Source organism: Rasamsonia byssochlamydoides (genome assembly GCF_041956645.1).
Source record: "Rasamsonia byssochlamydoides strain NRRL 3658 unplaced genomic scaffold VTN77scaffold_106, whole genome shotgun sequence".
Lineage (NCBI taxonomy): Eukaryota > Fungi > Ascomycota > Eurotiomycetes > Eurotiales > Trichocomaceae > Rasamsonia > Rasamsonia byssochlamydoides.
In genome coordinates, this window is record NW_027192489.1 from 30,446 (window position 1) to 54,581 (window position 24,136).

The following is a 24,136-nucleotide window of genomic DNA, read 5'->3' on the forward strand; positions in this document are numbered from 1 at the left end:
CGCACCGCGTGGCGTGGATCGCGCCGCTGATCGGCACCGCCCTCGTCGGCTTCAGCATGCTGCTCACCATCCTGCCGACGGAGAACTACCTGGTCGATGTGTTTGACGACGCGGGGACGTCGGCGTCGGCCGTCGCGGCGGGCGTGATCCTGCGCGCGCTGTTCGGCGCCCTGTTCCCGCTGATCGGCCCGCCCTTGTATGCGTCGCCGCTGGGGCTGGGCTGGGGGAATTCCCTGCTGGCGTTTATCGCGCTGGCATTTCTGCCGCCGCTGGTGATTCTGTGGCAGTTTGGGGATCGGATCCGTCAGCGAGAGCAGCCGTGGTTTGGCCGCAACAAGCCCGGAAAGGAAAATGCATGATTCGTAAATACTTGCGTTTATTATACCTATACCCCTTTCGTTCTTTTTCTTTTATATATATTACCCTATCTTTTTCTTTCTTCTATTAAAATATCCTCGGCGATAGACCTTTATTAAGATTCCTTTCTTTTCATATACAAAATGTCCTGCTAGAATAGGAAGTAGCATGTAGCCTGGAACAATTCATGATATGATATGCAGATATATAGAAAGAATCATTGAAGGAGAACAGAAAAGAAGTAGGGGAAAAGAAATGCAAGAACCGTCTCGTTCCATCTAGCCGTTTCATTTCATATGCTCTGAAAGAAAAACCAACACCAACCAACAAAAATCTGGTATCTATCCATCTATCCATTCCATTCATTCTTAATCGTTCGATTTGAATATATCCATAGATATCCATATCCATCGTATTGTCCATAGTATAATCATCCATATCATTGTCATCCATCCCTCTCAGTTTCGACCGGCAAATCGTCATCAGTCAGACCCCGCCAGCTTCGCCTCCATGTTCAACACGTCTGCTTACTCTTGATCTCAATCACTCAGTTAACCTCTGTCATGTTCCTCATCAGCTCCATTGCACTGGTGTACATCATCTAGGACAACAGCTTGCAGTTTTCGGGCAGGTAGTAGAGGACATAGGGGACAGTGAGACAGCCAGAGGACTGTTATATCACCACCCATCATTAGTATCAGTATCAATATCATTATTTATTATCTGACTAGCTAGTCGAGTCATCAAAAAAAAAAAGAGGTAGGCTTACCAACATCAGAGGATAACTCAGCAGGATGAACGACAGCAATGAGTCCGGTAGCTCGTCTCCCAGACCCTGCAGTTTAGTGTACACCTGTTCATCTTCAGGTCGGATCTCCTTGGTTTTGGTATCAATTAGGTCTGCGGCGGGTTTTCTGCATCAGTACCATATTCATATATATATACATGCAGGTTCCTTCCCCAGGAACAGGGACTAGGAGTAGATCTCAAGGTATGTACTATACATACAGATAATGGCCTGCGGGTCCTTTGCTCTCAACATCCCCAGTTGAAACTTGTGCAGTTTGCCCTTGGTCTCTTATAAGAACATGTATAATCGTATATCCGACTGTTATACAAGTAGTTAGCTTGAGTTAGTCTATCTCGTGTGTAATATAGCCTCACTATTCTGTTTCTGATTTTGTCAACGTGGACAAACAGATTCCAAAATGTGTCTCGGGTTGTGTATAGTGCCTAAGCTATGCAATTCAAAAAAGGAATAACAGAAGATAAAGGGAAAAACAAATGGTGGCACCTGACTCAAGCTGTATTGCTTGTCATGTCTGTCAGTCGGTTAGTCGACAGTCAGCCCCGCAGATCCAATAGATTGATTTGACTGACTTATCGCGCAAATTCAATTTACTCCAGCATTTCTTCACCTTACTCAGGATCCTCTCTGTCTCACCCTTGTCCTTCGTCCCTCGTATAAAGTAGACAGGCCATCTTCGGTCGCTTGAACCAATTGGCCCAACATCTGTCTCATTACCAGATAATTGATACCAACTTGCCCTACTTTACTAAATAGTGCTTCTCCCTTAGTATCTAACTGAAGTGCGTTGAGGTCATTACCAATAATAAGGAGGAGATTGCTGAGGCAGTCCAGTACATGATATGACCTTACTGTAATAAGTAGCGGCATTAGCCCAATATATAATAATATCACCTACTAGTTGATTACTAAGGCATTTAGCCTGCTGCTGAAGCTACATAAGGCAGCCTTTGAGCAGATCAAGTAGCTCTTCTAAGCTGTATCTAGTACAGCCTGATTTCAATGAGAATACCCCTTCTCTAATACTAATAGTATAGCTACATATACTCTAGCTGCCCTTTAACAAGCATCTTCTAGAGGAGAAACAGAGTATCTTTATGGCAGAGGATTTATAGGTACTAATCACAATTATAAATAGGAATGTCTATATCCTACTAGGCATGCCCTAGCTATTTAAGAAGTTGCTTACTAGGTTAAAGAAGGTTATCTTCCTCTATCTGGCCAATCCTAAGGGCAATGGCCTCTACTAGATCCTTATTAGCACCCCCTTGCCTAAGAGTGCTATGGCCCCCTACCTAATCTGGCCCCATAGGTGCTACCCCCAGGCTACCACCACTGATCTCCCCGATATATTAGTATAAGCAAAAGCTTTAGAGATCTCTTTATTTTGGGTATTTTCTAGGAATAAATTCCAGAGGTAGACTTTGCTAGCTAAATTTCATAAAAATATTTATTCCTAGCCCTCTGGAATACCTCTAGGGTTACGTTATTAGGAGACCTTCTCTATTACTTTCTGTGAGAACTAATGTAATCCACAAGCAAGCAGACCACCCGCCCACCATCAAAAACATTCAAAAATCAATTAGATTATCAACATAACAAAAATTGAAGCTATTTCCACTAGATATTATCTCCTTAGTAACTAGGGCGCTGGACCCTAGCATGGCCTAGGATATTACACTTACTGCACTGCAGTAGTGCCTTTTTTTTTTGGCTGAACCTCCCTGGTTAACCACCTGTTAACTGGCTTGAATAGCTTCTTAAGCACATTGTAGACCCTCTTTAACTATCATGGTACCCCCACAAACTATATATGCCCTAGGCTAATCTTGCTTTCTTTTTTGGTGTTCATTTGCAGCACATAGATCATTGACTTCCTTCACTAAGATATTGACATTTTGTATTGTGATTTTACAGCCTTTGACTAATTGATTCAGAGCCTGATTAACAGGACTTGATGGACCACGAGTACGATCCTTTCATAATCGTTGAATTACCCTATATTGATGCCTTGATTCTTTGATATTATAAGGTGTTTTTGATGGCCCGGGTCTTGATTGATTGCTCCGATTACTGTGGGAAGTGGTGGGTGGTGTAGGGGTCTTTATCTGGGTATGAAGCTGGTCAAGCATCTGCTAAGAGACTAATCCAGTAGCTGCAAATCCACTGTGAATATTAGATTAAGAAAAAGCTTCTATTTGTGCTGATTGGTATGCAGTTAGGGAGTTGGATTTATCAATATGATTGATTCCTAATCGCATATTATTCTTATGCTGACCGCGGGATGGGAAATCGGGATCCCAAGGGGGGGTGTCATCCCATCCCATGAGATGCCAAGACTTCATGGGATGGGATTCCCGTGAAGTGGGATAGGGATGGGATTAGAACAGCAGATACCTCATAGCTGGCAGCTAAGAAAACAATTTCTCATAGATGACCAAAGTCAAAAGCTCAATATCATCTGAACAGCAAGCAATGGAGGCGAGTAGAAGATTTAGACTAGTCAAACTACTAATATGTAGCATGTTCGAATACAATCACCTGTGGGTCGTGTTCTGTCAATCTCAAAAACAAAGAGAGGTACCCAGTACCCCTTCACTATAGTGATCCCATCAATCGCGGAGATATTTGAACTAAGATAGTAATCTAGTGACTTTGATTGTTATGTGCCTGTTAATAAGATGTTTTCCTTGATTTATCCGTTGAACTCCTTGGCCAAGGAGACACGAGCCTATCAAATTATGTGTTTGAATATTTCTCTATAAATGAGCTGAGCAACTGATTACTTGTCCTTGGTTGCTTATCTTCTTCAGGATGATGTCTCGTTGTATTACGATGGACCATACACCTGGGGAGCGTTTCTTCTAGAAGTTGCGATTCTTCTAATGGTCATATCTCATTATATTGACTGTTATAAAGACATCTTCAAAAGACAATGAACCCAAAATAGATCATGTACTTGTATCCCGTATCTGATGGCAAAAGCTTCTCTAAATGAACTCAGTAGCAATCTCCAAGAGCAAGTGCCTCAAATCCTTCCACAAACTCTGGGAACCTCTGAAGAAAGCTACTGTCAACACCCCACAACCGCAAATCACGGTAATATCTGTCGAAAAGAGGATTAATCTGATATTTCTTCGACTTTTCGTCGTAAGTAAACGTGTTATGGAAGGGGAAAGGCCAATAGAATCTGAAGCAGCGTCTGTATTCCATCGAGAATTCGGTGGAGGTGGCATATTGTAATTGATGCTCAATCAGTCTTTGCCGTACAAATGGTCTGTTGGAAATCAGCAAGAGATAGTGTGATGAACCAATTGTCTTAAGAAACCTACCATGGAAAGAAGTCCAGGATTATAGGATGTTCGGTAACCATATGCGAGGGTCTTACAGTCATAGATCAGCAACGATCCGCGTAAATAGAACCAACCAGTTAATACTTACTTTGGTTGTATCCATGAGGGCAACTCGTCAAGAGACTTTTTTGAAGGATTCATATAGTACTAAACAGGAGTCAATAGAGGTCACAATTAATTACAATGTAAGCAACCCTACCTTCAACATGGTCTATGGGCTTCATAGATACGACACACCTATAACCTGGTTTTAGCCGGGACGGAGGTTTAGTTTAGTGTTTTCTCCCCAGAGTCGGATTGCGGGGACCCCATATAATCATCTTATTTTAGTGCAGTGCATCTAGTTTCAGCCACCTGCAACTTTTCCTGTCGATCTTCAGGCGACGCTGATTTATTGCGCAGAGTGACTCTTCTCGCCAGTCAAAAGTCCTATTCGCCCACGGCTAAGATCAATTCACACTTCGGGGGAATGGAAACTGTATCTGAAGGAGATGCAAGGCAACATTTTCGGAGGAAGGGAGCAATTTAATATACTCATGCCGAGACAGTCCCGCATGACTGATCTTTTTTTTTTCCTTGGTTCGTTTGTGTAGATTTACCCGGAGACAGAATCTATAATGTCTGCTTGTCTCCCCATTGCCAGCATCATACTCATCCATCCGCATTGCCCATTTCCAGCATCACTACCGCCCACAATGTTGTTTCCAGCAGCAACTCTTCTCCTCATAGTTCACGCCTTTGCTTCCCCGGTGGAGGTCAAAGAGCGCCAAAGCTGTCCGAATATTCATGTATTCGGCGCCCGCGAGACCACCGCCCCCCCAGGCTATGGGTCGTCCGCCACAGTTGTCGACTTGATCCTCAATGCCCACCCCGGCGCCACCTCGCAGGCCATCGACTATCCTGCGTGTGGCGGACAGTCCTCGTGCGGCGGTGTTAGCTACGCTAATTCGGTGGTAGACGGTGTCTCTGCCGTTGCCAATGCCGTGAATTCGTTCAACTCCCGATGCCCTGATACCCAGCTTGTCTTGGTCGGATACTCACAGGTTTAAACTAGCTCACATAGATTTGAAGGGAAAAAAAATCTAACTTGCTTATAGGGCGGTCAAATCATGGATGATGCTTATTGCGGCGGCGGAGACCCGAACGAAGGCCTTTACAGCACGTCGGTTCCGATCCAGTCTTCAGCACTCTCCATGATCAAGGCGGCGATCTTTATGGGTGATCCACGATACATCGCGGGTCTCTCCTATGAAGTTGGCACCTGTGAAGCCCAGGGGGTAACACTTCTTTCTTTCACCTCTGTTTCTTTTCGATCTTGCGCTGACAAAACTGTGTAGTTTGATCCCCGTCCAGCTGGCTTCCAATGTCCATATGCCAGCAACATTCAATCTTACTGCGATGCTTCGGACCCATACTGTTGCAATGGCAATAACCCCAACACGCACCAGGGCTATGGAAGCGAGTACGGGCAGGCAGCGCTGAACTTCGTCAACAGCAAACTGAGTTGAATGGGCTCGCAGCGTTAATATGGTGCATGCCGAAACGAGAATTAGTATATTCTGATTTGTCTATCATCAGCTATAAGAGGCAGAAGGTACAAAACTGACCAATTTACATTCCTTCAAACCTACATCTAATGATTACTACGTAAACCGCTGTGAAAAAAAAAAAAGAATTGATTAAGTTCTAGACACATCCAATCATTTAGAAAAAAAAATTTAGCTGACAAGTAGGCATCAGCCTACTCTGATATATCTAGTGGAAATAGTGTCAACACAGAATATAAAAAAGGGTATTATCTCTTTTGTAACAAACATGAAGTAAGATTGAATACAAAATCAGAGCACACTTGATGAAATTGGAATGGGGCGATATGCATAAGTCATATGATTGTAAATGCTGGAAGAGACATAATTGACATCTAGGGGGAGAAAAGTTTTTGTTAATGCATGCTCACATTTAAAATGGAAAGAATGTAGATTTCAACAGAAGAGAGAGTCATGCCATACTCTTCTCCGGCTAAAATGAAATACAACAACAGATTGCTTGGAAGAATGGTCCATGCCAACGTGAAGAAACAAACGATAAGGACAAAAACAGGAAATGATTATCAGTGTCTGTCAACTTGGATCCAAGACGGGGTAAAACTGCCATTAGCGCGTAAGAAAGAAGAAAAGAAGAGAAAAGATGAGGGATAGGAAATACATTTTCCGAAGAATGAATCCCGATTCATCCATCTCCTTAGAAGATAAGGAGAACTTGCTCATTCCCTTTCGTCCGATCCACTCCAGCCCTTGAGGGCGTTCAATAGCAGATTTCCATTGATCCGATACTAATTACTGCATTTCTCAATAAGCCTGAGAAGAGAAAAGGATATATATCAATTTAGGCTGATCAACCCAGATTGCCAAGAGCGACAGGGCAAGGAAGTGCTTCCTTTGAGATAACCTTTTTATGTAATCTTACATTTCATCGGCCTCATTCATTGGTTGCAAATGCGTTGCGAAGAGAATACTCCGAATTTCCGCTCGGAGAAAAAAAATAGATAACAGGGGAAAGAAAGAGGAGCAAAAAGAAAAGCAAGGCTTATTATGTGTAATTAGGCTAAGACACTCGCCCCGCGTTTTCCTTGAATTTTCGAGACTGGGGCTGACAAAGTAATTAACCTCAAAATCTATATTCTGCAGCTCTTCACTGACTGATAAGTCATAAGATGAAACAAACCTCGACCATTCACGCAATGGGGTATCCAAGTCGCTGCCCAACACGGTGCAGACATGTAAATGGGGAAAACAAGCGCCCACCAGGAGTAAAGTGAATTATGTTTTCTATGTTGCTCTTCTTTAATCCTCGGAAAAATGGTACCGTTGGTTACTATCCAGTAACTCAGGCGAGACAGGCAAGTCATCTCAGATGAACCTCCTTGCGCTTCATAATTCTCTCACATCCCATGCATGTATAGCACAGCCGCAGCTTCTGGTCTTTCCAAGGACGTTGTTGCTTTTTGCCTTTGTTGATATCAAACAACTTCCTCATTATATTGTCGATTCTAAGCGTCACTTCTGGGATAATGCCCATTTGTTTCTAAATCTGGTATATTCCTCTGTGAGTGCTTCCATCATCTTGATATATGGACTGCAGAGTGTAAAGATTTCAACTTGTGGCTTTAAGAGGATCAGGTAAGTTAAGAGTACCAAGAAATAGGCACCAGTGTCATATAGAGCAATATCCCCTTCTTGGGCCAACTGACGCAAGTTGATGAGATAGTACTGTGACGTAATCTGAACATGCTATTGTGAGTCAGCTCCGCGAAGAACCCAGTGAAACATACGTGCTTGCTTTAAAAACGCTCTGCTCCTCCTATTATAATAGTGTATCAACTTGAAATTAGATCAAACGTCGAAGGCAAAAGACTGAGGTTTGAATACAGCAACAGTAGCTACAAGAAAGCTTTCTTATTTTAGGTATAGATAATCACTTGCGGGGCTATAGGATTTGTTAGGGCAACATAAGCAACCCACTGTACTTGGCAATAACTGAGATAAAAATAAATCAAAATAATATCCAAATTTTATTCTTTCCCCCGTTCTTTCTTTCTTTCTTTTCTTTTTTTTTTTGCCGCAACTTTTGTCACCCTCTCTGTTTTCCTATATGCTAGGACTCCAAAAACGCATAAATTTGACAACTGGCCCTCTTTGAAAGTGGCCTTTCTTTCTCTTTCTCTCTCTCTCTCTTTTTTTTTTTTGACACGACTGTTTGTGATCATCATCCAGCTATCTTACAGCAGCAGTAGAATTCGACGTTCATTTCATGAACCCTGCAGGTAAATGGCAGTGACGCGGCATAGTATGTGCCATGCAGACAACTGCCATTTACTCCGGCACAGATGACATGGTCGTACATACCACAGGCTGGCGCAGGGGCAAGCGGATAGGCTACATATGTGATGCGCAGGGTGTTGTGTGGGGGTGAGTAACAATGAGTTCCAGAGTCTCTGCCAGCTGGCAGGGAGTGTGTACACCCATGAAGGAACGTTGTACAACCATAACCCTGTGGGATGGGGATGGGCCTTGGCCATGGGTTCCCTGACTCGCGGTAGGCCTGCAAATGCAAGTCAGCTTGATCCGGACACGTTATGTGAAGGGATTGATTGTAGCCGAGGGGTTGGTTGGTTGAGTTTGGACAATGTCGTCGTCGTTGTCACCGAGAGTCTGCTTGCGCTCATTGCATATAAATATAAATAAATATATAAATATTCCGGTCTTGTGCATACAGTACTTTCTGAAAAACATTAATACAACCGGCGATTAATCAAGCCCTATGCTGGTTGAGTGCGATCGCGGTATTTCAATTTCAAGGTAAATAAATAAAGAAAGGAAAATTCCGAAGGAGACAGGTTTTTGCCGTCATTGCATTTCGACAGCATCAGATGAGAAAAATCTGGCATTGAATTAAATTTCGAGAGAAGGTTGTCATGCCAAACGTAGGAGGCAGAGGCTTACCCACCTACCTAGGTAGGTACCTTACCTTATGAGTTGATTTGATTGTTCTGCAATATTAATATCTTCCCTCGTTTCAATTTCATCCACGATAGAGAGATATCTCGCAAGTGCGTACCGAAGGTATATCTACTACATACTCCGTACCGAAGGTATATTATCAAGTGGATGACGGCACGTGAGCAACAACTACTGTATATATCATGTATATATATATATATGTCAGGGCAATGGAAACAAGACACGTTGCTCATTCATGGACGACTTTGCGCTACTATGTTGTACATCGATACAATGATCAAGATCAAGAACAGTGATGTCTAACCTGTCTCCTGAGCGCAATCAAACTGCGGAGTATATATAATATATTAGTATACCTTGACTGACTGCTCCGAAAGTCGCTCCTTAAACCCACCCCCTTCTACCCTATGGAGATATATTGGGTTCTTTTTTTTTTAATTTCTTCTTCTTTAAACGAACACATCAAAGTTATACCCGAACAAAGTCAAATTAATCCAACATCACTTCACTCCATTCTTTCCACCGTCTACCTAACATACCTACCTACCAACTTACATACCTCCAACTACTACCACTACCACTCACTACCAGTATACATCTGTACAAGAGACACGGGGGAAGGGGGGAATCAACAAGTCCCACGTGTGAGGCCAAGCAAAAATTGGGGAATGGGAGGGAAAAAAAACATCTCTCAAGATCTTCAACAATCAATCAATCAATCAATCCAAAGAAATCCACCAAAGAAGGTGTTTGTTTGTTTGTGAGTCTGTTCTGTCTGTTCTTTCGAAAAAAGAGACAAAAAAAACATAAGGGGGAATATAATAGAATTCACAACCAAGAAGGGGATAAAAAGAAGAAGAAAAATAAAAAAAAAGGTTCAATAGGAAAAAAAGTTGAAAAGCCGTATAAACTTTTGCACAGAATACAAAAATGGGATTATAACAGAATTCCGGATGCATCCAATTGCGCATGTATCCTTCCCTGCTTTTCTTTCCCTGGCCAAAATTATCAATTCAACCCTTATTTAGTTCCAACCAAGAGAGTTCTCTGCCATCACCGGAGCACTGATCATCTGCGTTCGGTTGCTTCGGCCGCTGTGGCGGCTGTTACGGCCACCAAAGATAGAGGTATTACCAGCCTCACCCATCTGCTGGCCCGCGACAGAGCTCGTGCGTTGGTGCAATTGACGTCGGTTTCTGTAACGGCGGGCAAGGTAGAACATACCCGCACCGTACGCGGCAGCACCGGCAACCACGCCAACGCCAATACCGACGGAGCTGCCACGGACAGGGTTGCCGCTGCTGCTGGCACCGGCTTCATCGTTCATGCCACTGTTGCCGCTGTCGTCACCGCTTCCTTCAGTGCTACCGCTGCTGAACGCTCCGCCAGCACTGCTGTCGCCACTGGTCGCAGATCCAGAGGGGCCTTCACCAGCAACCAGCGGGATCTCTGGGTTGAGCATGGAGAACAGGGTTCGGGTGGAGGTATCCTCCTGCTGGTACAACCGCGAGTTCGGCGCATGGAGCATAAGAGCCAAGGGACTGACTTGGTCCTTCGGGATGTAGGCCAGAGCAAGAGTCGTCACGTAACCCAGAGTCTCGGTCGTGTCGTACGGGCGGATCATGTACATGACGACCTGCGTATCAGGAATCTGCAGAGCGTATTGCAGACCGAGAGGAGTGTAGTAGAAAATCTGAGAGGACGAGTTGGAGTTGGTGGCAACGAATGGATACGGCAGGAGATTGTTGAAACCAAGTTGAATCAATGTGGAGTTCTCTGGAGCCGCTGGGAGTCCGCCGGCAGGAGCGATGACCTCAGGCAGTTGCGTGGCACTCACTGTCGGTTGACTGGCCGTGCCAGAAGTAGTGACTGTCGTCGGCACAACGATGCTCGAAGGCGGAATATAGGTTGCCGTGTCAGATTCCGAGGTCTGGGTGGTGCTTGTGCTGGTGGCAGAGCTGGTGGTAGAGCTGGTTGTGTGGTGGGTCGGAGAGGGGGTCACCTCAGGGGTGGTCATCGTCTCCGTGGGAGTGACAGCCGTTGCCGAGCTTGACTTGGTTGGGGTAGTTGCGCCTGAAGACACGTGAGGCGTAGGGGTGGGCGTAGCAGTAGGTCGGCCAGAGCTGGTGGACCCAGCCACTGGAGTAGTAGGAGCGGGAGAGCCAGTTGGGGTCGAAACACCAGCCGACGGGCTGACAGCAGGGCTGGACGCTGGAGTAGCGGCAGGCTTGGACGTTGGAACAACGACAGGAATGGACGGGAAAATGCCGGATCCAGTAGTGGAGTTGCTCTCCGGAGTGGCCGAGGGCAGAATGCCAGAGAGAGAAAGCGAGAGCGATGGCAGAATATCCAGACCGCTCGAAGACGAGGGTGTCGGGGTCGTCGGGGTCGTCGGGCTCGTCGTAGAGTTGGCGCTTTCCGGAGTGGCCGAGGGAAGAATGCCAGGAAGCGAAAGCGAGAGCGAGGGCAGAATATCCAGGCCGCTCGAAGACGAGGCAGTCGGGCTCGTCGCGACAGAAGCAGTAGCCGAAGGAACAGCAACCGAGCCGATCACACTCGATAGCCCAACCGTGATGCCACCAGACGGAGAAGGAGACGGAGTGCGCGATGGGCTGGGCTGAAGTTGAATCAATCCAGTCGAGCCCACCAGAGCTCCTCCAACGGAAGACAGAACGCCAGTGAGATCCAGGCCCGAGCTGCTCGAGGCGCTGCTCGACGGGCTAGTTGTCGGTTGGATAATTGTCGCCGGAATGCCGCCAGTCGTACCAACAACCGATGGAGTCTGCGCAGTGGTTCCCTTGCTCGCTGCTCCCGTTTCAGAAGCGGCGGGTGAGCTTGCGGACGGCGTCGTAGGCTGGATGATGATCGCTGGAAGGCCACCAGTGGAGCCAGGAGCGGTGCTAGGGTTCAGCAAGCTAGACAAATCACTTCCCAAAGCTCCAAGAAGACCCGCTGAGGACGACGCCGCCGTCATTGCAGACGGAGAGACTACAGACGGAGAAGCCGCAGACGGAGAAGCTGCTGCAGACGAAGAGACTGCAGAAGGAGAGGTTAAGTTCACGGCCTCTGAAGGAGAAGACACGGCCGGCACGGTAGTCGTAACTACTGGAGTGGTTACAGCTGCAACAGAAGTCGCAACAACCGTTTGAGAAGTCGAAGCAGCACTAATAGAAGGGGTACCAGTGATGGTGATAACTTGTCCATCGGGAAGGGTCTCAATTTCGACGGGTATCACGACCACATTGGGGCTAGAAGAGGCAGCTGCAGGTGTCGACTCCTGGCCTGTCAAGTCTCCCAACAATGACCCTAGATCCAACAGGCCTGGCGATGCGGCGGGCGCGTCAGTGCTTTGTCTGCTCACCAGAGTCGAGTTGGTGTAAATGGGCCGCTTAATCTCCTTCGGGAAGTAGTATCTGGGACGGGGAACATTGGGCTGCTCCTGCTCGTCTGCAACCGATCCGCTCGCCAGGGCGAGGAGAGCAGCAAGTACAGAGACACTGATAGACCTCATCGTGGAGAGACGTTCGAAGCCCAGGTGTTGGTAGTATCAAGCGAATGTGGGGAGCGAGAATTAAGGAACGAATCTGTCATACTTTGTGAGCCGCACAGTGACTAACAAAAACGGATACAAGCACGACGCCAAGATGAACTTCTTCCAGCATGCAGATGATAACGACACTGGAAGGAATGGAGTGCGTAGACGAAAATGTCGCAAATTTGAATAAGACTCACCACTCCAACTAGAGCTGGCAATTCAGTTGTAATCACCGTTCAAAGGAATGGACAGAGTCAGGCAGTCGTTCAAAGCGGGGAGAGCAATGCGTCAATCGTCGCAGGTCTCCCACTATGATGCTCTTTCTCTCAGGGTGAATACAGAATTCGTCACTCGTAAACATACACAATCCGGACACGTCAACAGCTGATCAACGACTCCTCGCAGGATTTCGCACAGATATTCCTCTTTTATCTTCTCAGTCGCGGTAATAACCGTCGCAATGGAGTTAGATCAGAGAACGAAGCGAATTAATTCCACGGATATGCGTCTGTCTTTCCCGCGAGCAGACGAATTCGAATTGCAAGCGTCTAGTTTTTCTTTGATCTGTTTGTGTTTGTAAACGAGTGGAATGGGGTCAGACTTCAAAGAGAGGCGACCCCGACAAGGTTTCAAGCGAGTGTGGTGTGTAGTAACGAGCGAAGATGGACGTAACCGTCAACAACAAAAGCGCAAGTAGAATCGCCGGATGGCCGTGTATTTCTGTTCAGTCACTTAAGGAAGCGCGACTGCGTGGACATGCGGGGGAGCGAAGTCGATTGTCAAGTCGTCCCGACGAGCGGTCGACGCAGGGAACAGTCCACGTCAACAACAGCACCGTCAACGGCGAAACATGAAAGGACAACAGTTGGAGAAAACAAATGAGCGGGAGGGGGAGAAAAGAGGGAGGGAGGAGAGGAGAGCGAGAGTTGTAGTCAAGCGGGCGGTGGTGTGGCAGTACAGGCCATCCTCCGCGTTGGCGACACGCACCGCTTTGCCGATGGTCACGACTCGCGATGGGGGGCTGGAGCGGCTTTCTCCACCGCGGCTGGTTGGCTTTGCTAAAAACACGCAGGCGGGCTAATTAGCCTGGTTATTATCGCCATGAAGGGTAAGGACAAGGAGACGGTGCGGTGACGGTGTTGCGCCTCGTTCCTGGGGTTCTGGTATGAGCTGCATTATTATTTATTTTGGGCAGGCGAGTCGTTGGAATTACCAGGCGGTAACGCCCAATACAACCGAAGTCCAGGCCCCCTTACCTCTGCCTTCTGCGCTGTCGCAACCGCCACGCACGCATCGTGTCCTGCTTGGGTATGCCGATCAACTCTGCAACTTGCAGATGCAATCTCCTTCAGCCTTAGGGTTCTGGAAGTCGAGGTTCAGGCAATTCCCCCTATGGCCTCGACCTGCGACTGCTGGTTGTTTCTTTTTTCTCCACTCGCGACAATCCTTTCCTCTTGCGAGCAGGAGGGAACTCTCTAAAACTGAATAGGCTTGGGGCAGCGCCAAGAGGGATCATGGTTCCCGTGCAAAAGAAGATGGTGTCGTACAATGACTTGACTTGAAAGGAAATTTCTCCCGTACCGTACAAGTACAGTCAGTAAAAGGGGTTACAGTATGGAGTATGTAATGTATGCCTTGGCGGCTGGACTTGCATTAGCCGCGAGAGGAAGCCAGTCGGAGGGACGCAGTGTTACGCGCCCTACGTCCTCCCTACCCGTTTTGGATTAGCCTGGTATTTTCGGTAGGTACTCCGTATTGTGATTGATGATTTTGACTCTATAAATGCTGTGTTATATGACCTTTGCAAAATGCCAATATTAATATGGGCACTATTAGATCTACTCTGTACTCCATATAATTTAAATTACCATGCGTTTCCTCATCAAAGTATTAGGCCATAACTCAACACTCGGTGCAACATCAAGGCTTTTCATCGCGACCCTAGAATAATACGTGCAAGCCACCACCACCAAAATGGGCACGATGCAGCATGCACGGAGATCCTGTGATCCCCAGATTACCAGTAACACCCTGTCAAGCACAGGCCATAATCCATCGGCTGGACTCTTTGTTCCCCTCCTGATCCCAAATTTCTTTTTGCTTTTTTTAAGTTGGGGATATCTTCGAGCCGTGCCCTTTGTGGTATGATCATGGATCATCCCAATCTCCTTGTAATCTAGACCTCGGTGGTGGTGGTCAAAGGGGAAATTGAGATGCCCATCGCTTGGAGATGGAGATGACGGGTTAGTCGACTCCGTGACCTTTGTCAGGATTAATTGAGTGGTAACGTTCCATGGATGGCCTGGCGAAGGGGCACAGGGGTTGGAGTAATCTCCTGTTAGGCTCTGACGCCAAGACCGCCAGCGGCTCCACCTGCCGGTTCCTGGCTGTAGTCAAACCGAAAGGTGCGTGCGCATACCAGCTTGGACAGAGCCCAAGGACCGAGATCTCGCCGGTGGAAGACCAGGAGTTATCAGGCTGCAGTAGTACGGAGTGCTACGGAGTCTATCTGTATCAAGTTACATACCAACGTAGCAGGGTTTCGGATTGGCTTGTCCAGAACCAAATTCCCTCTTCCTTTCCACCATCCAATCCTCCGCCGCTGTCGGCAATATATAATTCCTCCTTCATTCTGTTTGTCACAGCCCACGTGTCCGGAGGAATGTGACTTGCCATGACGTTTCTGACATCCATCAACAATTCGTCAATCAAGTCAGCGTTCAAGTCGATTTCTTCAAGCAGCCTTGACTAACGAATGCGATAATTAATAATACGTGATCACGCCATCAATTATCATCAATAATTATGCACTACGATCGATCTACCCGTACCAACACCGAATGGAGCAGTTACACGGACGCTTTGTCTTGTCTATCTTTGTCTATCGTCTCTCGATCCGCGAAATGGTCGCCTTGCGGCCGTCCCCCTGGCTAATTATTGTTGACTCTATCACTTCCTCTTACCCAGAAGTGGTTTGGCCCGCTGATAGTGAAGACTCACAGTCAGAACTCAAAAGTTCAAATCGCTTGATAAGTCGATAGTAGTGATGGCCTGACCGCATACCAAAATAAGCTCGAAATCGGTCCAAGTATGAATGGCGACGATCACTATTTAATTTTTAATACAGAGTACTCCGTACGGAGCACTTCCGGAGTGATTCGTATGGAATGAAAGGAGATCGTCGTTCCAAACATCAAGGTATTTACTCCGTACTCTCTGTTAATATCTGCTGCAGTCTTCCAATTAGGCTATCGCATTTTTCTTGGGATTTGGGGCATGTGCAACTTGCAAGAGCAGTTCGGGAGCCGACGGCGGAACCCCTGAATACCAAAAAAAAAAACTTAAGGCTAAGGCTGTGCGAACTGCTTCCTTGCAACGTGTTCGTGACCCCGACGCTACCGGCGCGATGGCAGGCAACTACTTTACCTTATTTGAGGAGGAATACGCCTTTAACTTCGACAAAGTTCAGTAACCTTCAAAGTTCAGGTATCCCCAGTCACGGAACCTCCTACGAATACGGAGTACGGAGTACTACGTACAGGATACGACTATTAGACCAAGACTCTAAGCTTACGGAGCAAGGAACGCGTTGTCTCGTCCAGGATACAGTCCTGTCTCAGAATGAATCAACTCCAAGCCACAATTCATTCGACTGCCGTGAAAGCCAGCAGCTGACATGCATGCTGGATGGATGCAGCGGTTAGCAGCATTTATATAGTGGAGACCCTGTACGGACTACAGGATCTCTGGAAGAAGAGCAGAGAAAAGAATCAAAGCAATTGATCTGCCTCCGTACCACACCAAAAGCTCAAGACTTAAGCTTTAGACCTAACTACCTGCTAAACACCAAACTTCATTACGGAGTAGAATTCTGTGGAGTTGAATCGCTTGATTCACTATCTTGCCTGAGTCAGTAGCCTCTAACATGGACCCCACAAGCGCCAGCCCCTGATTAGAGAGAGCCTAGGGCCATGGACTGCGTAATGCCGTAAACAAGGTCTTTCTTCTCAGCAAGAAGACGACAGTAATCGTGTCTTGAACTCCAGAGGAAAATAAAGAAAATATTCTCCAAGCAAAAAGAAGAAGAAAATAAAAGTAGGTATTGATCCAAGTGTACACCGTACTCCGTACTCCTATCTACCGATCGCCTGGTGTTCGCTAATGATGTCAGCTGACCCGGTTGCGTCCCGGTATCTGCCGACGCTAAACCTGTTCCTGAATCTAAATCATTGGGTCGGTCCCCACCGTTCCAGACTTTTTTTAAAAAAAAAATAAAAATAAAAATAAAAAGCGGATCCAGTTCGCTTGCTTGCAGACACGTCACACGTCGATTACGACGATTGTGCTAGCCTCCGGGCCCTCCTGACTCAGGACTTGAATTCAAAAGTAGTCTTGAGCGTGAGCTTCAGCTTGAGCTTACGAGTTCTCAACGACGAAGTCATGGAGCAGTGTACTGTACTCCGTACTCCGCAATAATAATAATAAATTGCTGAGAATTCTCTCGTAGATCTACGGAGTAATAACTCCGTCCTCCATTTCGATTTCCAGATTTCTATTCAGTTGCTTGAATTGAATAGGCTATAATAAATCGGGACATCACGATGCAGATGACTTTTTTCGAGTTCATAGGCATATAAATATAATGGTGGTATATAGGTCAAAACGCAGATTGTACCAACTCGTTAGTTTCTGCAAAAAAAAAATATAGTGATCTACTTGTTCTATTTCAAGACTTCAGCTATATGAATACCGCTCATTATTATTCAGGAACTGTTTGGTTTACGAAGTACTGTAGATATACGCTTATCAAAGCTCATAGTTGTGATGCAGAGAACAAAAGGCCAAAAAAAAAAACAAAAAGACAAATCTCCCAATCTCTAGACTGGTCACTGAATATAGAGTACCCACAGAGAGCATCAAGTAATCAATCTTTCAGAGATGGAGTTAATAATAATATATTATCCACATATTAGGCAGCACATCCTAGTTACTTACATAGATGAGGATCTTCATGACTGGTCTCCGCTCAGGCGTTCCAATTTTCTTTTCCACAGAGAATTGATACTCAAATCTATAATAATGACCTAAAAAGTGCAAGTTGATCCTGATTGATTTCCTGCATGTACTGTACTGTATTGTACGTAGCCTTCAGAAGATGAAGGAAGTGATGACAGGAAACTGCCATGATGAATCAATTGATCTCTAGGAGAGCGATTGACTCCTGCAATAATAATAATAATAGCTTAACAATACCTAGGTACGCTGTACTTTACTTATATATAAGTGTACTTTGCGCCAGAGAACTCTATAATCACTGACAACAATCAACAATCTCTGAGGGGCAGCCATGAGGTCTGAAGCCAGATGAATAAATAAAAGTGCTCCCTACCGTACCTATCTGTCAATACTCTTTTCCCTCTCGAAAAGCAACCTGGCAATTGACCGAAGTGATAGCGATCCTCATGCAGCACCTTTATTTCTTTCTTCCTTATCAAGAGAGCTAGCCTATAGTTACTGAATATAAATATCCCTAATTATAACCAATTATCAGTTTAGTTTAGTTTGATTAATATCTTATTCCTATCTTGGGATTCATACTCCTTACAAGCCATAATAATACTCATTTTCAAACTGAAAAAAAAAGGGCTCCTTATTTTTTCACCTCCAAAGCTAATTATTAGTAATAATAATAACTAATAACTAGTTGAAGGCTAGATCGCAAAGTCACAGAAACGCCGACTGTTTCAAATCTATATATAGCAAAAAGCCCTGACGGATCATAATAGAGATCATAACTAGGTCAGATTAAGGTCAGAATCAGTCTAGGTATTACGATTACGAGGGTTAAAGGAAATCTGGGCTATGTAATTTTGACCTTTGCTTTCTCTTATAGGCATAGAAAACTGCTTTCTAGCAGGATGTGAGGCATGGATCTGCCAGGAAATTTTTGTATTTAAAATTCAGCTGAGCATGCAGATGGCCCAGAAATTACAGCTATACAGTTACAGTAGTCCAATTGTCTCCAATAAGCATCGACTTTAGAAAAGAAAGAAAAAATAGTAATATGTACTAGTATCTGTCATCTATTACAAATTCTAGCTAGTGCTGGAACAGCAGGACCGGGCCAGGCCGCCAGTGACTGTCCCTTTATAATTATGACTGATGGTGGACAGTGATACCATTTCCGGGCTGTTTTATTTATGATGCTTATTTTGTTGTTGTATTATATGAATTCTCCATGAGGATAAGCAAGCATATTACTCCATATACAGAGTATTGGAGACAAATAATATTTGCTAACTTAAAGACCAGATGATACAGAATTTAGTTCCTCTGCTTTTATTATCTACCACCTTTGTGAATGTTATTATCTTAATTGCCTTATATTTCTTTCATTTTCTTCAAGCCAGCATGTCATGGTGCATTTTGTCAGTCGCAAAACTCAGCCAGCCATGGATTGATTGCAAATTGCAATGCCATGATCCCTAAACCTCACAATTATAACTGCCCTTATGTGCTCATATGCTCAGCTTTACCTAATGCTGGCTGGTTAGTAGCTAGGTACTCCATAGTTGGGTAGGTGACCGCTGGTGAATCTCAGGTATTGTATGTCCTTCCCCCCCCCCCCCCCCCCCCTTTTTTTTTTTCTTTTTTGCTTCTGGCTGTTCATTAATCACATTAGTGCCTGGTGCTGCACCTAAACCTCCTGGAATCTCTTTCGCCTTCACCTGATGTTCTTGCATCTTTTCCCGGTCTTGACCTGCGAAGACAATCTACTTTATCCTTATTTTGCATGACTGACTCTTTCCGTTCAGGGTAATGTATTATCTTGGCATTAGGGCTAAAGTCGCCTTCCTCCATTCCCACCTCAATACGGACTGGTCACATGATCTTGTCTGTTTTGTCTTTTTTTGCTTTCTCTTTCCAAGTTCCTCCTATAAACTGCCCTGGAATAGCGCTTACAAGAGATCACTAACCCTACTTCGCGCAGATCTATCTCGGCAGGGAAGAACACCTACCATCATCTGCAAATTACTGTGACAAGTGGTGGCTACCATGGCTTTCAATATCTGATGTGGCTAGAGCTGTCGCCAGACATTAACCCCAGTGAGGATACTGTCTTCAAGGCAGAGCAGCCTGGAGGATCTAGCCCGTCGCATGGTAGTAATGCGAAGCTTGTGATGTATCTTCTATCACTAGGGCTCCTGTCGGCCAGCACTATTGACTATACCATGGAACCCATTATCAGCCAATTCAAAAGTGTGGATAATTCCAGGGCCACAAGTAATTGTGGTTGCGGGACTAGCTTTGATGTCGGCACTTGATTGTGATTTACCAAGTCAGTACAAGATATCCGAGTTCCATTCTCATCAGACGGCGATACTTAACCTAGGGCGGAGCTTTTTATTTTGCCCGCAAGGTTAGATTTCTCTGTTTAATTAGTTACATACAAGATAGCCTTTCTTCTGGACTAAATTGGTGACCTCATTCAGGATAACTCGAGAGTCCTTGTTCCTCTTGTAGAAGTGGTCGTGAGCAATTCGCATTCTGCAGGAGATTTGTACAAATAACTCATTATGCTGGCCAAGATGAAAGCAAAGTAAGTCAATGATTCAATAAGAAGACAAGACAAGAAAAGACCATTTCACTTTTCTAAGAGAAGTATGAGTGAATTGGCAGACTTCAGCGGCTTAAATCTGCAATAGATATCTAATGAAAATAGTTGAAAAATAAAAATGTACAATGGATACTTTTGTGATGGGCGAGGAATAGGCACTGAGTTTTTTTTTTTTAAAAAAAAAATAAAAAGGCTTTGGTTCCAAATTCAGGAGTAGGCGAGTAGTTGGGGAGAAATAATAATGACGAAGACTGGGATGAATGAGATCAGATGTAGGTGGCATGACTCGTTCACGTCTACATTACATGCATGTTCCAGGTGTTGGCCTGATAAATTTACCAGTCAATGCCTTGAGGATGAGGTAGTTATCTCTACTGATAACCTAGATTATCAATCGTATTAGCTAAGATTCGACCTATAGAAATAAATTATCTACTGTACCCTTCCTTTCAATGGAAATCAGGAAAAAAAATTCTGAAATTCATCAAGAAAAATATTTAAGGACTGTCAATCGCTCTCATAATTTTTTTTCTCTTTTTCTTTTCAGTCATAAAATTTCAGAATAACACGTTAGCAATTAAAAACACATGTAATAATATCTTGACAGAACGATGCCGGTTGGTGTACTGTATACTTTCGCCAAGTCACGAGACGCCGTGTGACCGGGCACATGCCTTCTGCCTCGTGGAAGCCAACGAAACCATCACCCCACTATTGTATTCCTGCACCTGCATAACACTCCGTCCTGCATCTTCTAGAATAGTGACTGGATCTAGATTCAACATGGCAAGTGCATGCCCACTCCGATCGGTGGCCGTGGGCTGACTGACTGACGTTGATAAGGATCTCGACGGCGATAGGCTGTGCCGACGCGTGGCTGCTCTGCCGTTGGTCGCGATATGCTCCCCCTGGGAATAGATACGATATGACAGGCAAAAAGACGACTAACTAACGGGAAATATTAATCGATTCTCGTCCTTATCTCGCGTATCTGTGAAAATGGCACGCTGCGACTGGCCAGAGATAGCGCTGCTCGCTTCTCTCATTTACGGCTGGGACGAAGGCGATGCTTTCCCTAAGGCTGGCTGTTTGAGGCTTAAGCATGGGCAGAGTCGACAAACCTGAAGTCATAGCTCGGGTGACGCTTGCTATATATCCACTCGATGGGTCTCTGCTGTCCACTATCTTGGCTTTCTCCAGTTCAATTCTCGTTGTTTTGACTTGCGACGAGCTTAACTCTTCGTCGAGTTTCATCATGTCGTCTCCGACCGCGCCCGCGTGGCTCAACAACGGTGACAATGCCTGGCAGCTGACGGCGGCCAGTTTGGTCGGCCTCCAGAGCATCCCCGGCCTGGTCGTGCTCTACGCCGGCATCGTGAAGAGGAAATGGGCCATCAACTCCGCCTTCATGGCCTTCTACGCTTTCGCCGCCGTCCTCATCTGCTGGGTCGTCTGGGCATACAAGATGGGTTTCGGAGAGCAATGGGGTGCGGCCCCCTTTGTAGGAACCCCTGGACCGGTCGTCTCGATGGACTACGAGCTCCGCCAGTCGACGCTCCCTGCTGCGGGCGTGTCCCAGGCCTTCCCCCTCTCAACGATGGTCTATTTCCAATTCGTCTTCGCGGCCATCACCGTCATCATCATGGCGGGAGCCTTCCTGGGTCGCATGAACTTTACCGCGTGGATGGTCTTCGTGCCCCTGTGGATCACCTTTTCGTACGTCGTCGGCGCCTTCAGTCTCTGGGGCGGTGGCTTTCTCTACCAGCGCGGCGTGATCGACTACTCCGGCGGCTATGTCATTCACCTATCGTCGGGAACTGCGGGCTTTATCGGTGCTGCCGTGATTGGACCCCGTCTGCCTCGAGATCGTGAAGACACTCGTCCGAACAACATCCTTTTCGTGCTGGTTGGGGCTGGCATACTCTGGACCGGATGGAACGGATTCAACGGCGGTGACCCGTACACAGCGAGTCCGGATGCTGGTGCGGCCGTCCTAAACACCAACATTGCGACTGCCATGAGCACCATCGTGTGGACAATCATGGATATTATATTCTACGGGAAACCGGCGGTGATCGGCGCAGTGCAGGGGATGATCACCGGTCTCGTGGCCATTACTCCTGCGGCTGGTGTTGTTGCAGGATGGGGAGCCGTCATCATTGGAGCCTGCTCGGGGAGCATTCCGTGGATTTCGTTGAATGTTGTTGGCAAGAGAGTGGCGCTGTTCAAGTATGTGGACGACACGTTGGATGTCTTCCACACGCACGCCGTCGCAGGCTTCCTCGGTGGATTCCTGGTCGGACTGTTCGCTACAGAGGAGGGATGTGCTGCCTTTGCGCTGACGACGCCTGGAGGAGCGATCGAAGGGAACGGGAAACAGGTGTGGCTGCAGATCGTGGGAGCGCTCTTCATCATCGGGCTGAACCTGTTCATGACGCCGCTGATCCTGTACTTCATCAAGTACGTCCTGCGCATTCCGCTCCGCATGCCGGAGGAAGTGCTCCTGATCGGAGATGACGCTATCCACGGGGAGGAAGCGTACGGATTCACCTTTGATGTGCACCACAGCGAGACACCGGCCAGGATTGTCGGCAGCGATCCCGAGGCTGGGCATTTGACGGGGCTCAGTCCGCCGCAGTCGATCACGGGACATGAAACTCCTGAGGCGAAAGCCAATGGACAGGGTGAGAAGACTGATTAGATGAACGTTGGTAGGGATGACATCGATTGCGTTTTCAAATGTATGTATTTAATCCAGCCTCCTCCAATCGAGTCTGTAGTGATGATTGAACGATTTGCTGGAAGACCAACACAGCCTAAGAGGGAGATGCGTATTGTAGTCATCTCCATCATCATTCAAGACGTAGATACAACTAGTAACCAACATGAATGTTATCAATACCATGTCGATGGTGACACAGAACTATTCCTTCCCACGAGATTTATTCGAATGCTTTCTCTCGACACAATTAGCTAATTGATCGAGATGATTACAGTGTTAGGTAGGTAGTTCTATGGTGACAGATAGTAGAATAGTCGCCACTCTGGCTCGGGCTTAAGGCTTAGGGCTCACGGCAAGGGCCGGCCAGCGCGCCCATCTTCAGTGGATAATCTCTCCCCCAGGTCTCAGGGTTTGTTCCTTCCTTTCACGATCCATGATTCTCCTTAATGAGAATTATCATCTTAATCATTTTGTTTTCTTCGAACCAGTCAGTCAGTCAGTCATGGCATGTCACAGGAAGGATGCCTGCCGGGATTATTATTATCAGTCAGCCAAACCAACCGTTGACAAAATCTAATCTTACCAAGGCAACCAACCACTATCAATCCCCATTTACTGTAATTCGGGTACATATGACCATAGGGTGTGGAAAACAGGGCTTCCTGTCGGCTCAGCTGTGTTTAAGCAACACACTGGTTGGTTAGTAGTCTGGTGGCTGACCTTTACTGCCTGGCCGGATGGCTTTTCCATGAGGATCATATCCCTGGCTCTGTCGGGGACAGTGAAGTGGGAAACACTTGGCAAATAAATGGTCAGCACCTATGCTCCAACGTCATTATCTACCTTGCAAGCAACTGATTAGGTGGTGGGCTAATGCGTCTGAGCAGGATGAGTTCTGGTTTGGCTTGGTCTATAATATCAAGTAGGTCCTGTCCCATATGGGAGGTGTGCGCCCATGTGGATTGTTTGTTCATTCTGGGTAATATACATCAAAGTCACCAATCACCAGATTTAATATATGTCATATGGTCGACTCCCCTCTACCTGTACCCCATGATATATCGCGCAGACATAGGTCTGAATGATTCTGTGCTGGCCCTGGTAGGTAGGATGGACAGGAGATCTTTACATTCGAAATTGGACTGCAGCCTGTATTGTCCCCTGCAAACAACCTTGGTAAAGGATGATAGGAGTGTCTTGGCGGTTGGCAATCAGCTGGTGCT

General features: G+C 46.2%; 5 protein-coding genes across 5 annotated transcripts; 3 read left to right on the forward strand and 2 right to left on the reverse strand.

The window, feature by feature from the left end:
* Positions 1-958: 958 nt before the first annotated feature.
* Positions 959-1,399, reverse strand: VTN77DRAFT_689 (uncharacterized protein; the record flags this gene model as incomplete). The annotated part of the gene is made up of 3 exons (XM_069423217.1): positions 959-1,027; positions 1,127-1,257; positions 1,366-1,399. 3 exons carry the CDS (start codon positions 1,397-1,399, stop codon positions 959-961), a joined length of 234 nt encoding a protein of 77 aa, XP_069273314.1.
* A 3,814-nt stretch (positions 1,400-5,213) lies between these two features.
* Positions 5,214-6,026, forward strand: VTN77DRAFT_690 (uncharacterized protein; the record flags this gene model as incomplete). Its single annotated transcript, XM_069423229.1, has 3 exons — positions 5,214-5,561; positions 5,616-5,795; positions 5,856-6,026. The coding sequence occupies 3 exons, from the start codon at positions 5,214-5,216 to the stop codon at positions 6,024-6,026; spliced, it is 699 nt and encodes a 232-aa protein (XP_069273315.1).
* A 4,036-nt stretch (positions 6,027-10,062) lies between these two features.
* On the reverse strand, positions 10,063-12,549 carry VTN77DRAFT_691 (uncharacterized protein; the record flags this gene model as incomplete). Its single annotated transcript, XM_069423240.1, has 1 exon — positions 10,063-12,549. The coding sequence occupies one exon, from the start codon at positions 12,547-12,549 to the stop codon at positions 10,063-10,065; it is 2,487 nt and encodes an 828-aa protein (XP_069273316.1).
* Positions 12,550-15,740: 3,191 nt separating this feature from the next.
* VTN77DRAFT_692 (uncharacterized protein) lies at positions 15,741-16,277 on the forward strand (the record flags this gene model as incomplete). The annotated part of the gene is made up of 1 exon (XM_069423251.1): positions 15,741-16,277. The coding sequence occupies one exon, from the start codon at positions 15,741-15,743 to the stop codon at positions 16,275-16,277; it is 537 nt and encodes a 178-aa protein (XP_069273317.1).
* Positions 16,278-21,446: 5,169 nt separating this feature from the next.
* VTN77DRAFT_693 (uncharacterized protein) lies at positions 21,447-22,892 on the forward strand (the record flags this gene model as incomplete). The annotated part of the gene is made up of 1 exon (XM_069423262.1): positions 21,447-22,892. One exon carries the CDS (start codon positions 21,447-21,449, stop codon positions 22,890-22,892), a length of 1,446 nt encoding a protein of 481 aa, XP_069273318.1.
* Between the last annotated feature and the right edge of the window lie 1,244 nt (positions 22,893-24,136).